The sequence below is a fragment of the Sinocyclocheilus grahami genome, unplaced genomic scaffold (assembly GCF_001515645.1).
Source record: "Sinocyclocheilus grahami isolate Dianchi unplaced genomic scaffold, SAMN03320097.WGS_v1.1 scaffold707.1, whole genome shotgun sequence".
Lineage (NCBI taxonomy): Eukaryota > Metazoa > Chordata > Actinopteri > Cypriniformes > Cyprinidae > Sinocyclocheilus > Sinocyclocheilus grahami.
In genome coordinates this window covers 572,219-587,231 of record NW_015505886.1, presented here as the reverse complement: position 1 = coordinate 587,231, position 15,013 = coordinate 572,219, and the positions used below count along the sequence as shown (strand labels likewise).

General features: G+C 35.7%; 2 protein-coding genes across 2 annotated transcripts in view; both read left to right on the top strand.

The window, feature by feature from the left end:
* Nucleotides 1-82: 82 nt before the first annotated feature.
* On the top strand, nt 83-8,886 carry LOC107559999 (synaptotagmin-12-like). The gene is made up of 8 exons (XM_016244043.1): nt 83-251; nt 4,181-4,231; nt 4,325-4,518; nt 5,787-6,167; nt 7,257-7,472; nt 7,650-7,770; nt 7,921-8,054; nt 8,419-8,886. The coding sequence occupies exons 2-8, from the start codon at nt 4,189-4,191 to the stop codon at nt 8,590-8,592; spliced, it is 1,263 nt and encodes a 420-aa protein (XP_016099529.1). The 5' UTR covers nt 83-251; nt 4,181-4,188; the 3' UTR covers nt 8,593-8,886.
* Nucleotides 8,887-10,721: 1,835 nt separating this feature from the next.
* The window catches only part of cat (catalase), a 13,719-nt gene continuing 9,427 nt past the window's right edge, over nt 10,722-15,013 (top strand). Inside the window, exons 1-6 of the mRNA XM_016244044.1 lie at nt 10,722-10,945; nt 12,086-12,257; nt 13,128-13,238; nt 13,502-13,632; nt 13,713-13,817; nt 13,901-14,026. Of these exons, the coding sequence (XP_016099530.1) occupies nt 10,883-10,945; nt 12,086-12,257; nt 13,128-13,238; nt 13,502-13,632; nt 13,713-13,817; nt 13,901-14,026 (708 nt within the window). The 5' untranslated portion in view covers nt 10,722-10,882. The remainder of the gene's footprint in view (nt 10,946-12,085; nt 12,258-13,127; nt 13,239-13,501; nt 13,633-13,712; nt 13,818-13,900; nt 14,027-15,013) is intronic.

Below are 15,013 nucleotides of genomic sequence, written 5' to 3'. Positions count from 1 at the left end.
CCTCTTTATTCGTCTGTGTGTGTGCGTCCGTGTGAGTGTGTGTGTTGGTGCTGAAGTTGCATTGCAGGGGTGGGACTCCTGCATTCAGATCTTCATCACGCGCAGAGGAAAACCCAGACTCACTTCAGATCGGATCTAAACGCGCGCCAGAAGCGATCGGGTCCTGCACGTGCGTCTGATGCTGTAATGCGCGTTAATTGATGGATGAAAGTGTGCGCGAGCAGGAGCGGGCGAAACAGACACTGCTGAAGGTAAGAGCACACATAAGCGCTCATAATATGCCGCTCATATTTCACGTGCATATGCTGCAAATGTCGCGAGTTTATCCTACGTTATGAATATATATGCATATGATTTCATACAGTGATTTATTAGTATGCAATATGCATTTCAGACATGCATAATTATTGTCATGTGTTTTCTGCCTGTTGGTTTTTGTTTGGTGTGGAACTGAACTGGAAGTTCAGGCCCGTTCACGTGCTGATGCAGTGCGCGTGCCCGCGGTTCGGGTGGTTGCCATGGTGATCGTGATTGGACCCTCCTCTGATGGGGGGCATTCATTTAACACCCAAGGGTCAAATAAAACAGCTGGGAAATGGATACACTGTGTGTGTGTGTTAGTTTTATGTATATTTGGAGAGTTTTCTGCACTGCTAATGCGTTGTGTATGTCAGTTATTGAGCTTTGTGGTTGTTTATATTATGTGTCAGTTGTTCTGGTAGGGTTGTAACCCCCAAACCCTCCCCTCCTCCGGGTGGTCTTTCTCCAGAGAGGTGTCTTGCTCCTGCAGGCAGCATCTCTCGTCGCTTGTGTTTCAGTGAAAGTGTTATTAGGAGTCATTCTGGAGATTAAAAGCACGCTTGATTTATTAGCGTTTGCTCCCGTCAGTCCTGCGTGAGAGAAGCTGACAGTGCAGACTTGAGCCCCTCCAGCCGCTCCTGATCACGGCCCCTATTTAAGCATCTTGATTAGCTCTTGTGATTTAGTTTGGCTCGGTTCGGGGCTCCTGGAACATCAGCGCTTGTCGGCGGAGAGGCTTTTAGAAGAAAATCAATCTGTTTTCAAGGGTTAATCAGTTGAGATGCTTTTTCCAGTATTTTAACTTTGAGTTTAGGGTTTCATGGAAGATACAGATCTTTAAAGGGATATTTCAACCCCCCTTCAATACATTTTTTATTAAATTCTTTTCAGACACAAAATAGAGATTTTATGCAAAATGTCTAACTAAATGCTTATTTTAAATTGGTCTTTTAGTCACTATTCATTATTATTTATTAACTATTAATTCTGTTTAGCCTATTATATAGGCTAATTAGCCTATTTAAAAAAAATCTACTTTCTGTAAACCTTATATTATTAAAATGCATTTTTACATTTCTAATACATATATATTTTATCTAGAAAATTGTAATTCAATTACCATATTAAAAATGTGATAAATGTAAAAAATGTAATAAAAATGACACACACAATTAAATAATATTAAATAATAATATAAATAGTATAAAATAATAACATATAAATGAATTAGTATGTTTTTTTAGTAAATAAAGGCAAAATGAAGACTGGAAATATACTAAATTAAAAATATGAATAAATACTATAATAGTATATAAACATTAAAATAACTGCATGAATTGGAGTAAATAATGACAGAACTTTGATTTTTTTTTTGGCTGAACCTATCCGTTAAACATATACCTTTCTGACATGATATATTATATTTGATTAAAAAAATAAATAAATTAGCATACTGTGTGTATACATACATACATATATATACACTGAACAAAATTATAAACACAACACTTTTGTTTTTGCCCCCATTTGTCATGAGCTGAACTCAAAGATCTAAGACTTTTTCTATGTACACAAAAGGCCTATTTCTCTCAAATATTGTTCACAAATCTGTCTAAATCTGTGTTAGTGAGCACTTCTCCTTTGCCGAGATAATCCATCCACCTCACAGGTGTGGCATATCAAGATGCTGATTAGACTGCATGATTATTGCACAGGTGTGCCTTAGGCTGGCCACAATAAAAGGCCACTCTAAAATGTGCATGTTCAGCTCATGAAAAATGGGGGCAAAAACAAAAGTGTTGCGTTTATAATTTTGTTCAGTGTGTGTATATATATATATATGGCAACTAATTGAAATAAGCTTATAAATTGAAGGATGAAAACTACTGAAAATGACAAATTGGCTAAAAAAAAAAAAATTTCGAATAAAAATGACACTCACTAAACAAAATAACAATCTTAATTTAAAATTCAAATTAAAACAAAAAATTACAAATATATAGTGTATAAACAATAGCCTACTAAGATAAAGAATACCAAAATAACTGCATGAGGCTGAGTAAATAATGACAGAAATGTAATTTTTGGCTGAACTATTGCTTTAAACCTGAACCTTTAGGTCTGTTAAGACTTTAACCTCTACGCAACCACTTCAATCTTATTTCACTAATGGCATCATAAACAGCAAGAGAAGCGATCGACCTAAAAGGAAACAAACCAAAAGGAACTGAAGAAAGCATGCAGGCTTGGGATTTCTGCTCCATGATTCATTGTTTATCAAGATGACGGTTTACAGCTCACAAGTCAATGTGCCATTTGGGAAATTATTTTGGGATACTGGCTCCAGCGTCCAGACGGTATCACCGATCCAAGAGTGTGTGTGTGTCCATCTGTGCTCCTGCAGTCATTACAGACTGAGCGTGGGCCGTAACACAGAGCTGCTGCTGATATTCCTGACAGAACGCCTTCAACACATATTCATTTCACAGCAGACATGTGAAACCCATAATGCCCCGAGTCAGCGCTCATAACCCTGCGGCTGTGAACCCGTGAGCGCTGTGAGAGCGTCTCAGAAGCTTTAATTGGCCCGTTGTCATAATCTTCTACAGAAGTCTTCTCTCTGCTCCCGCTGCTCCCTTCATCTGATTACCCACAAGTCTCGGCGTGACTCACAGCATACACGCCTCTCACTTTCTCTCTCTTTTTAGACCTAACTTCACTTTTTTTCCCTGTCTGAAGTTTTCTCTCGGGAAAGATCGGATTGGTTATGACTTATAACAGTTAACCATGGTGACCATAGATTCTGCCAAAAATACCATAGTAACTAAATACTAATTAAAATGTAGACATGTACCATGTCTTTTGGGCATTTACCATAGTAATACACAGAACATTTTAGAAAAAAAATTACAAAATGTGATCTATCAATAAAAAAATATAAATTATTATAATAAATGTCTGAATAGAATAGAGTAAAATAGACTATAGTATTCATTTAAAATTATATATACTAATTAATTCATATTAATCTTGTTTAATTCAAATGTAAATGTTTTATTAATTAATATGAAATATTATGTATAATAATTTACAATTCATAGATATTCTAATAATGATTAGAATAGAACATGAAAAGTATGAAGATAAAGCCATGTACCATGGTAAAAACCATGTTTTTTATTGGTTTTATATATGTGCCGTCAATACCATGGTATTTTGTATATGTACCATGGTAATACTATAGTATTTTAATGTTATTTGGATGTGATCCATGATAATGACATGTTTTTCTGGACAATTATTTGCATGCACCATCACAACACCACATTTTGTACCATTTATTTTGCACCCATGGTAATGCCATGGTATTTTTGTATATGTACCATGGTAATACTATGATATTTTAATGTTATTTGGATGTGGGCCATGTTAATACCATGTTTTTCTGGACATTTAATTACATGCACCATGGCGGCACAACAATTTTATTATGTTTTTTTTTTTACCATGGTAATACCATACTATACTATGGTATTTGAATGTTATTTTGATAAGTGTCACGAAAATATCATGTTTTCTGGCCTTTTTTTTTTGCATGTACTGTGATGCTACCATGTTTTTACCATGGTATTTCTTTATTTGCACAATGGGAATACCATAGTATTCTTTCAAGAATTGTGTACCATGAATATGTTTAGAATTCAAAGGTACCGTGGTCTTACTATGTGAACCCATTATTTTACCACAGTATATTACTTGTAAGGCACTGTCTGAAGTAGGTCATAAATGTACTATGCTTTGTGATAACAATAACTGTGGTAACTGGTTACCATGCTAAATGAATGACGTGTTTAATGATGTGTTGTGCTGTGTGTTTCAGGTGGCACTATGTCTGTGCAGGGTCAGGATATTTCTGAATATCATCTGAGCGGTGAGCAGTCATCATTCATATGTCTCTTCATTTCATATGAGTTCCTCTAAGTGAGTTTCTGATTGTGTGTGTGTGTGTGTGTGTGTGTCTCAGTGGTGCTGAACCCGCCTGGCTGGGAGGTGTGTTTGTTTGTGTTTGGGTTCCTGGTTCTGTTTGCTGTGGTTATAGTGAATCTGTGGAAGTTATATAAATCCGGCTCCTTCCCGACTCCATCTCCGTACCCAAACTTCCACTACCGCTACCTGCAGGAGAAATATGGCTCCTCCAACTCTGAGATCAGACAGAAGGTAATCAAACCACTTTTCTGTAATTAAGTTAAGCACTGGTTTTCCACATGGGGTCTGCAAAATTACTAAATGTATTTTAATAGTCAAAAAAATGAAGTATTATTGTATTATTATAATACAAATCTGGATAGAGTTTTCAAAAAATATATAGTAACATCAATAAAAAAATAAAAAACGTATATATACAAATTAATATGAATCGTATTATTTAGTTCTTAAACATGTATAAGCATATAATAAATAAATTGTAATTGTAATAATTAGAATTTATAATGCATTAAGAGATGGGGGGGGGGTGTTGTGTATGAGTCCCTCAGTTGTCCTCAGTGTGAAAAGATGGATCTCAAAATCATACAGTCACTTTTGGAAAGGGTTCAAATATGCAGAAGATGCTGGAAAACCAAAGAATGTGTAGAAGCTGGAGGATTTTCTGATGAACAGCAGGCAGCTCAGGACCAACACTATCACTAAATATACTAAACATAAATAAATCACTAAATATAAAAACAGTCGTGGATCATCCAGGAAATGACACAGAGTATTAAGATTTAAGGGGATGTAAACTTTTGAATGGGGTCATTTTTATAAATTCAGTTATTATTTTGTCTTGTGAAGTATATGTAAACATCTCTTATGTGAAATCGCTTATTCAGGACAGTGCTATAAAAAATAACATGCAATTTTCATGATCCCTCTTATTTTGTTTCAATTATTAACATTTTGCACATTCTGCAAGGGTATGTAAACTTATGAGCACAACTGTGTGTGTGTGTATATATATATATAGTAATGTCAATATAAAAAAGTATGTATAATAATTTAAATCTTAAATCTTAAAAATAAATTTGATATAATAATAATATTATTATTATTATTATTATTATTATTATTATTATTATTATTATATAACATTATATACATTTTTATTATCATTAAAACCACATACTGTATATGAAGTGAGCAGGGGTTTTGAAGCTGCAAGTTTTGGCACAGAAAATTAGAGGGAAAATATTTATTTTAACAGTTAGAAATATTTACATATAATACATACAATATTAACTTGCATGTGTATACACACACAATTTTAATAAATAAATAAAAGAGAATCTTATAATTTATTTAAATAATAAAAATTGTATATACATAATATATATACAATTTACATAAGTATTACAATAATTTTGTCTAATGACAAATAAAAGATCATCTTTTGTTTTGGAAACAAAATACTGTGTTTATAATAATGATGCTTACTGGTTTTCATGCAGCGCGTTGCAGCTTCCAACCAGCGGAGGGCGTCCTCTGTGAGCCGAAAGCCGAGTCTCCAGCTGTTGGACACTCCAGATGGTCTTCGGGATCTGGGAACGCTGGAGTTGATGAGCCGAGAGCTGGATCCGAGCGGAGGCACCCTGAACCGCTCTGCGTCCTCTGAATCGCTGTGCTCCATCTCTTCTATCGCTCAAACCTTCGGGCACGAGTTCACGGTGGGACAGCTGGAGGTCACACTGGAGGTGGACACTCGAGCTTCACTTCTGCTCGTCTCACTGCACCAGGGTAAAGATCTGCTGGAGAAGGAGGAGGAGAACTTCCTGGGCTGCTACATCACCGTCGCACTGGTCCCTCAGCAGATCAGCCTGGGGGCCACACAGGTATTAAACCATAAGACTCCTGCTTTATCATGAACAATATGGATTTTTCCTGCCAGTTTGATATATTAAAGTTGAATAGATTAATTTACAAAAAAAAATTGCCACATATTGATGTCAAAACCATCAACACATTAATATTTCAAAGTCTATGTAGTTTTCAGCAACAATATCAGTGTTATTTTATTTATAAACAATTACAGTATTTTTTTTTTATATTTTGAATAATTTTTTATATTTTCAGTTTTAATTATCATTTATTGGCAGTTTTAGTATTTTTTAAATATATGTTTGTCATTTTGATTAGCTTTGTATTGTTTAATATTTCTCAATTTAATTTGTATTAGTAATTTTAATACTTCAACTTATTTTATTTCAGTTAGTTACCAAGTTAACATTTCTAATTTTCAGTTAAGGTTTTAAAATGTAGGTTTTTCCTCTAATAATTCTACTTTATTTATGCTTTGTTAAAAACAGTTTTTGTTAATCAAAATTTTGTTAATCGAAAGTTTTAGTTTTAGTTAACAATAACAACAATCTTTTATATGCAAAGAGGTCAGCCAATCAGAACTGAGCTCATTTAAATATAGAAGTCTTTAAAATTACAAAAACATCCAATTTAATTTTAAGGATCTTTAAAGGAATGTAAAATACTAATTAAAAGGGAAATTACCATATAAACATCATTAATGCCAATTAAAGGGGACATCGGATGCCCATTTTCCACAACTTGGTATGATTCTTCAGGGTCTTCATGAAAAGTCTATAACATACTTTGGTTAAAATTCCTCAATGGTTGTGTAAAACAACACCCTTTTTACTGTGCCAGAAACAAGTCTGTTTACAGCGACTCATTTCTGTGCATGTCTCTTTAAATGATAATGAGCTACTGCTCACCCCGCCCTTCTCTTCCCTGGGGCGTGTCTACGCAAGAAAAGTGAATAGTCTTCGTATATGGTTCGGAGCTGGTCTTATTCACATAGCTAATTATCTATGTAGAAACCGGCTGCAAAAGTAAAAATTTCATCCCATGTCCCCTTTAATATCATCAGTGATAGTGAAACATCTCATTCTCTTTATTCTCTTCTGCAGGTCCAGAGAAATGCCTTCACCGTGATGTTTGACGAGCGCTTCTCTATTCCATTGGATTCAGTAAATCTGGAGGAGAACAGTCTGCGGTTCTCCACCTTTGGTGTGGATTCAGATGAACGGAACATCAGTGCTGGAGTGGCAGAACTCAAACTGTCAGATCTGGACCTGGCGTTCCGGCCGTTTAACGCCTGGCTCTACCTGCAGGACATCAACAAGGTAAATGAAAATGAAATTCAATAAAAAAGTGCATTTTCTTCTACAATGTCCTCACTATATGCAGTAACAGAAAGTTCAATTTGTGGTGAATAATTTTGTTCAGAGGGGTCAGTTCATTGAAGCTGTTCAAAAACTGATCCATTTTTTAGTTTGAGTTGGTTTGATGTTTCTCTTCAGGCTGTGGACGCTGTCGGCGAGGTCCTGTTGTCTCTCAGTTATTTGCCGACTGCAGAACGTCTCACCGTGGTCATCGCCAAAGCCAAGAACCTGGTCTGGACTAATGGAAAGACCACAGCAGGTGTGAAGCTGAGCTAGATTCTCTTGACTCAATATTTTTATCAACTGATTATCAGTTAGAGTTATTATTAGGGCTGGAACAACAACTAGTTGATTGGAATGTTGTTCTAGAAATAGAATCCAGGATTTCTGTCTGTTTCCATGTTAACAGATCCGTTTGTGAAGGTGTACCTGCTCCAGGACGGCAGGAAGATCAGTAAAAAGAAGACATCCATAAAAAGAGATGATACTAATCCAATCTTCAATGAGGCTATGATCTTCTCAGTGCCAGCCATCGTCCTGCAGGTCACAACAGTCTGTCTGTCTATCCGTCTACCTTTCCTGTCTATCTATCTATCTTGTCTGTCTGTCTGTCTGTCTATCCGTCTACCTTTCCTGTCTATCTATCTATCTTGTCTGTCTGTCTGTCCGTCTATCTTTCCTATCTATCTGCCTACCTGTCTATCTATCCTGTCTGTCTGTCTATCCGTCTACCTTTCCTATCTATCTATCTATCTATCTATAAACCCGATTCCAACATCTATCTATCTATCTGTCTGTCTGTCTGTCTGTCTGTCGGTCGTTATATATATAGTGTTCTGTGTCTGTTGTCTGTGTTCTGTCTGTCTGCCTGTCGTCAGTGTGCGTAATGTTTGTGGGTGTTTTTCAGGATCTCTCTCTGAGAGTGACTGTCGCTGAGAGCACAGAGGACGGCCGTGGTGAAAACGTGGGTCATGTGATCATCGGACCAGAGGCCAGTGGAATGGGAATAACTCACTGGAACCAGATGCTGGCGACTCTGCGGAAACCGGTTTCAATGTGGCACCCGCTCCGGAGGATCTAAGTCCTTGAGTCCTGACCCATGTCCTCTGACTCCTGTCTGCATGGTGCCTACTGTCTAACTGTCCTAACAGTAAAGACGTTGAATATGAAGAGAAAGTCTTTGTGTCTCAGCTGTCCCGAGGATGGATGGAACTGTAATGAGAGAAAGAGAAATCAGCGGCTCAGGATGTCTCATCTGTAAGGGTCTTTGAAATCCAGGTTTTCTTATCCAGGTTAACTTCATTTCTACATATGATAACAGGGTGGCTGGTTGTGTGCTGCAGCCTTTGGGTGGATTGTAAAATGTGACAGAAATTGTAGCCACATTCTGTTGTACTAAGTATAAAAAAGGAAAAATGATTATTTGTTTGGCCATAAATATTTATTATTATTATTTTTATTGGGATTTTGAATAGTCTTATTTTTCTCTGCTTAAACACATTAAAATAACAAATATATGGCATAACTTCGGGACTTTCTATCCATATTCTCAGGCAAGTGCAATGACACTTATTATTCTAATAGTGGCACCATGGAGCCACACCACGTATCTTAGACGCAGCATTGAGGTGCTCTGTTTTACTTTTTATGCATTTTTGTTGATTTAGCTGTTCAGTTTATTTTAAGATATTTTAGTCAATTTAATCAAAGTATTGGTACTTTGATTAAATTGACTCAAATATCTTAAAATAAACTGAACAGCTAAATCAACAAAAATGCATAAAAAGTAAAACAGAGCACCTCAATGCTGCCTCTAAGATTTATTTCCTTATTTATGTATGCATGTATTTATATATTTATTTTGGCTAATGCATTTTACCACTAGGAGGCCTGCAAGTACTTTATAAAATCAGTGTTGGGGAAGTTGCGGAAAAACAGTAGTCTTACTATAACATTAGCTATTTTTTTAATTAATTAATTCAGTAAATCATTTCTAAAATCCAAATTTATTAATTCCACATGGTCAATTTGTCAGATTAAGATTGCAGTTCAGTGTGGCTGAGATGTTTTTTTTTCTTTCTTTCTTTTTTTCTGCCAAGGCATAAATTTGAATTACTTTGTATTTATAACAAGCATATTAGAGTACAATGTATTTCCCATTTCACAAGAAAGCCACTCTTTTTTGCCATTCTCACTCTTGGTTAGCATGTCAAAATGTAAGAAAGTGCTTTTTGATCAATAGTATATTTGTTGTTGGACCTTAAATATAGTTGTTAAATTAGCCTTAGTACATTAAAATCATATATGTAGCGCAAGTAGCTTGAAAATAGTAACTGTTACCGGATTACTGAAAATTAAAGAGTAATCCCTTACTTTATTTCATCACAGGAACATGTACTTTGTAGTTTTGTACTTTGTAATGCATTACCCCAACATTGCATAAAATACATGCATTCATCTCAAACTGGAATATGTATAAACCAATATATATTTCCTTTCACAGATTTCTTCGGCACGAAAGAAAATGTAAAAATGTTTTAACTGCCGCAATAATTACATCTTTTGATGACAGAATGTAAAAACTACATACCAAAATCTGTGAATCGCATCCTACATCCTAAACACCTAACATGTTTTGTAGAATGAGTATCAGATTTGAGCTACTTGCAGTGAAGTCATTTGATTTGATGAAGTGCTGCAAATGCTGTGATTCATTTTTACTACTAACAATATTTTAAGCTTGTCATTAATCTTCATTCTGTGCCAAACTCACCCTAATAGAAGCAATATTCTCATTTGCAGTGTACATTTAATGTTGGTGAACTTTAAAAGATTTAAAGAATGATAAAACATAACTTTGCAATGCATGCACATGTAATGTAGGACATAGTGCAATCCAATGAATTGTTGAAATAAAAATGCTTTATGTGGTTTGTTTCATATGAAGTCATTTGTTGTTTTCTTGTGTGAGATGTGAAAGTACATTTGTATTGTATTATGTAAATAATATTAGTTACAAGTACAATAACAAAGCCAGCGAGTTTGCATGTTATTAAATGTTCCAGTAATCCTATACCAAACAAATCTGTCGATGAGGTAACGATGACATAACCAACAATTGTGATTGGTCCAACACAATCAGCGATGAGAAAAGTAACCGGTATCACGTTGGTTCATAGAAAGTCTTTTTTTTCCCAAAAATACTGTGGCCAGTAGATATCAGTTGGGTGGCTGGTGATATCGTAAGGGTTCAAGTTAAAGTGCAAAGAGCAGACTGTTACCAACCTTAATAAATAACAAGCCTTTAGACAGAGCTCGAGCTCAGTGGGTTGGATCCACAGAAGTTTTGTTTTGCACTGCAGAGCTGAATAATGGCAGACAGAGATAAAGCGACGGATCAGATGAAGCAGTGGAAGGAGGGTCGTGGCTCTCAGGTCTGCTGCAGAATTGATATATTGCATATTATGTTCTGTTAAATATAAGTTCGGTTTGTGTGCTTTAAATAGGGTTATACAGTTTATTTTAATGGGGTATTGCACAGTGAGAAATTGTGCCAAAGGTCGCAGGGCTGTAATGCACCAACACTGAAGTATTTGCTTATAACGTAGTGTTTTAATGTGCAAAACGTCTCTAAATAACACTGAAGTGTTGGGTTGTTTTCAAATGTGACACATCTGACAGAGAGATACTTGTTATGCTTGCAGTGTGACAGAAGACCTCATAATCGCACTACAAGTAAACATGGTGCTTTCAAAGCATTTTATAATATATTTATGATATTTGTTACGCATGAATGCGGTATACATTGTCTAATATGTTTGTATTTAATTGCATAAAACACTAGTCAAGTGCTGGTTTGCGTATTGAAAACTGCATCCCCTACGGTCCTATATTTTCGTGCACGGTTGGTTGTTTTGAATTTGTAATGGTTTGCAAGTAAAAATGCACAAAACCAGATGGTTTATTACATAATTTCATGCGAAACGTATCTGTAGTTGAAGTGGGTCAACGACATATTAAACGACGGAAGACGGTCAAGCCCCCGCCCCATCCCACTCCTCTCTAACATGATTGGTCAATACGATGACTGACACCTCGCTCAGCGAATCAAATGTTTATCATGCTTGCTATGTTGTGGAACAGTGAAGGGAGCTCTCCCTTTATTTATTTAACGAGGACACGACAGATAACCTCAGTTACTTCTCCTACAGTTAAACTTTAACCAGATAAGTAGATAAACAACTATTATAGTTATTTAATCACTATTTTCAGGCCAAATGCCTATAGATTAATATTTGTTTTGCCAGTATAGTTTTATCAAATTTGTTTAGTTCAGTGTCACACTGTCAAATTAGTTTAATAACACATAATCACAATGATATTTATAATGTATTCAGACAATATCATATCAAGTAAATATTTGAGAATTTAAAATATTACTAATATTATATGATTTAATCTTTTTAGAATGCATATTATTTGTGTTTAATGTATAAAATGATTTAGTTTGTTTAGGTGTTATTTTAATTAGATTTTGTGTTGCTATTCGGTCTAATTTTGTTTTATTTTCCCAGCGGCCAGATGTGCTGACCACAGGAGCCGGAGTCCCGGTAGGGGACAAGTTAAACCTGATGACGGCAGGCCCGCGTGGACCGCTGCTGGTCCAGGACGTGGTTTTTACTGATGAAATGGCCCATTTCGACCGAGAGCGGATACCAGAGAGAGTCGTGCACGCGAAAGGAGCAGGTAACACGTTTTTAGTTTTTGAAAATCTCTTACGCTTACTGCATTTATTATTGAGCAAAAAACTGTCATAAGTCGCACAGGTATATTTGTAGCAATAGCCAACAATATATTGTATTGGTTAAAATTATCGATTTTTCTTTTATGCCAAAAATCATTCGGATATTTTCTCAATATTTAGATTTTTTATTTTTTTTTCCATCAGATTCCAGATTTTCAAATAGTTGTATCTCGGCCAGATATTGTCCTAACAAACCATACATCAATGGACAGCTTATTTATTCAGCTTTCAGATGATGTATACATCTAAATTAAAAAAAAATTACCCTTATGACTGGTTTTGTGGTCCAGGGTCACATTTGATCAAAAATACAGTAAAATCAATAATATTGTTAAATATTATTTCAATATAAAGTATCAGTTTTCTGTTGTAATATATTTTTAAAAAATTATGAATTTTCAGCATCATTACTCCAGTCTTCAGTGTCACACATGAAATCATTCTAATATGCTGATTTGATGCTCAAGAAACATTATCGATGTTAAAAACAGTTGTGCAGCTTAATATTTTTGTGGAAATTCAAAAGAACAGCATTTATTTGAAATAGAATGAATTTGTAATTATAAATGTTTACTGTCACTTGATTAGTTGAATACGTCCTTGCTGAATAAAAGTATTAATTTCTTAAGAAAAAATCTTGCTGAAAAGCTTAAAACCATGACTGTGCTGTGATTTGATTGGACAGACTTGATGTGTCTTGATGCACATGAGAGCTCTGCTCTTACTGGATAGACAATATTGGGACACTTTAGAGCTTGTACCAGAAGGAAAGTATGAACTTCAAGCTAAATCTTTTCTCTGTCTCTTCGCAGGAGCGTTTGGCTACTTCGAAGTGACCCATGACATCACACGCTATTGCAAAGCCAAAGTATTCGAGCATGTGGGAAAGACGACACCCATCGCCATTCGCTTTTCCACTGTGGGTACGTTTCTGTATGGATATAATAATAACGTTTCTAGTGCAGTCTGGACTCTGTATGGATCGATTGTTTTGTTGGGATTAGAAATGCTTTCATAACAGAAGTCACAGCACTCAGTTCTCTGAAACGAAGCCAGATGGTTTTGTAAGAGGGTAAAGAGCACATGCAGAAACAAAGTGACAGGAACATACTCCTGCTCACTTACCTACAGAAAGTATAAAGCACCACCTTTGCACCATGATAAATATGTATGTGCTTGTTTATAGCCGGTGAATCTGGGTCAGCAGACACCGTTCGAGATCCTCGAGGTTTTGCAGTGAAGTTCTACACCGATGAGGGCAACTGGGATCTTACAGGAAACAACACCCCCATCTTCTTTATCAGGGATGCGCTTCTGGTGAGAAACACAGTCCACACACAGTCCATCAAGAGCTTCGTCCCAGTATTAACAGTATATGTGTGTTAACTGTGTTGTAGTTTCCGTCCTTCATCCACTCTCAGAAGCGGAATCCGCAGACTCACCTGAAGGATCCGGATATGGTTTGGGACTTCTGGAGTTTGCGTCCTGAATCGTTGCACCAGGTACGGCAGCAAAAAACACCCACTTTTGCATTTTCACGTTCCTGTAGAATGGCTCGCTCATGGCGATTTATGTGTATGTGCAGGTGTCTTTTCTGTTCAGCGATCGGGGAATACCTGATGGCTTCCGTCACATGAATGGATACGGATCGCACACCTTCAAACTGGTCAACGCTCCGGGACAGTCGGTGTACTGCAAGTTCCACTATAAGGTACTTACTGTTTGTTTGTTTGTTTGTTTGTTTGTGTGTGTACAAAATCTGCAGCTCAAAGTGACAAAATCACAGCCAATCAGAACAAATTTGACGTTTAATTAGGGCGATATGGCCAAAAATAGAACTTGAGAGTGAATGTAAACATAACTTGGTTGTTTGCATGAAGACAACACCTTTTAATTTAGGGCCTCATTATATCTATTTTATTTTTTCCCAAATTTTATTTTATAAAATGTTTTCTGAATTCAGTGTTTTATGATTTAATACACATTTATCATCAGAAGTAGTCTAATGAAATGAATTCATAAAAAATTTAATCAAGAGGTAATCAAGTTAATATGTCATTTAAAAGGTAATCAAGTTAATATATGACAATACATTTTAAAAATAATATTTTAAAAATAATAATTAAATACTATTAATATATCTTTTAATAAAAAAAAAATATTATAATTAATTATTAAATTTAATTAATTGTATTAAAGGAGACATATTATGCCCCTTTTTACAATATGTAATAAAGTCTCTGGTGTCCCCAGAATGTGTCTGTAAAATTTTAGCTCAAAATACTTCACAGATCATTTATTACTGTATATCATTTTGAAAATGCCTATTTTGAGTGGAAGCAGAAACACGCTGTTTTTCGGGCCGTCTCTTTAAATGCAAATGAGCTGCTGCTCCCCGCTCCCTTTTCCAGAATAGAGCTGCGCCTTTACAGCTCGGACCTGCTAAAAAACATCTGTTTTGGTTCTGATCATCATGTTTATCGCGCTGAAATCATGTGTTTTAAACCATATGAGTTTAAACTTCTGATATACGGTTTTCTGAGCGCACACATCCGAAGCACACGGACAGAAAGCGGCTGTCACAGCATGTGAGCACTAAACTAAGTTCACATTCACACACAAGTTTACTTTAAAAACACACATGAGTTACAAAAACAGTTGGTTGTGTCTGTGAAGGTAAACAGCTGGGAAATAAATC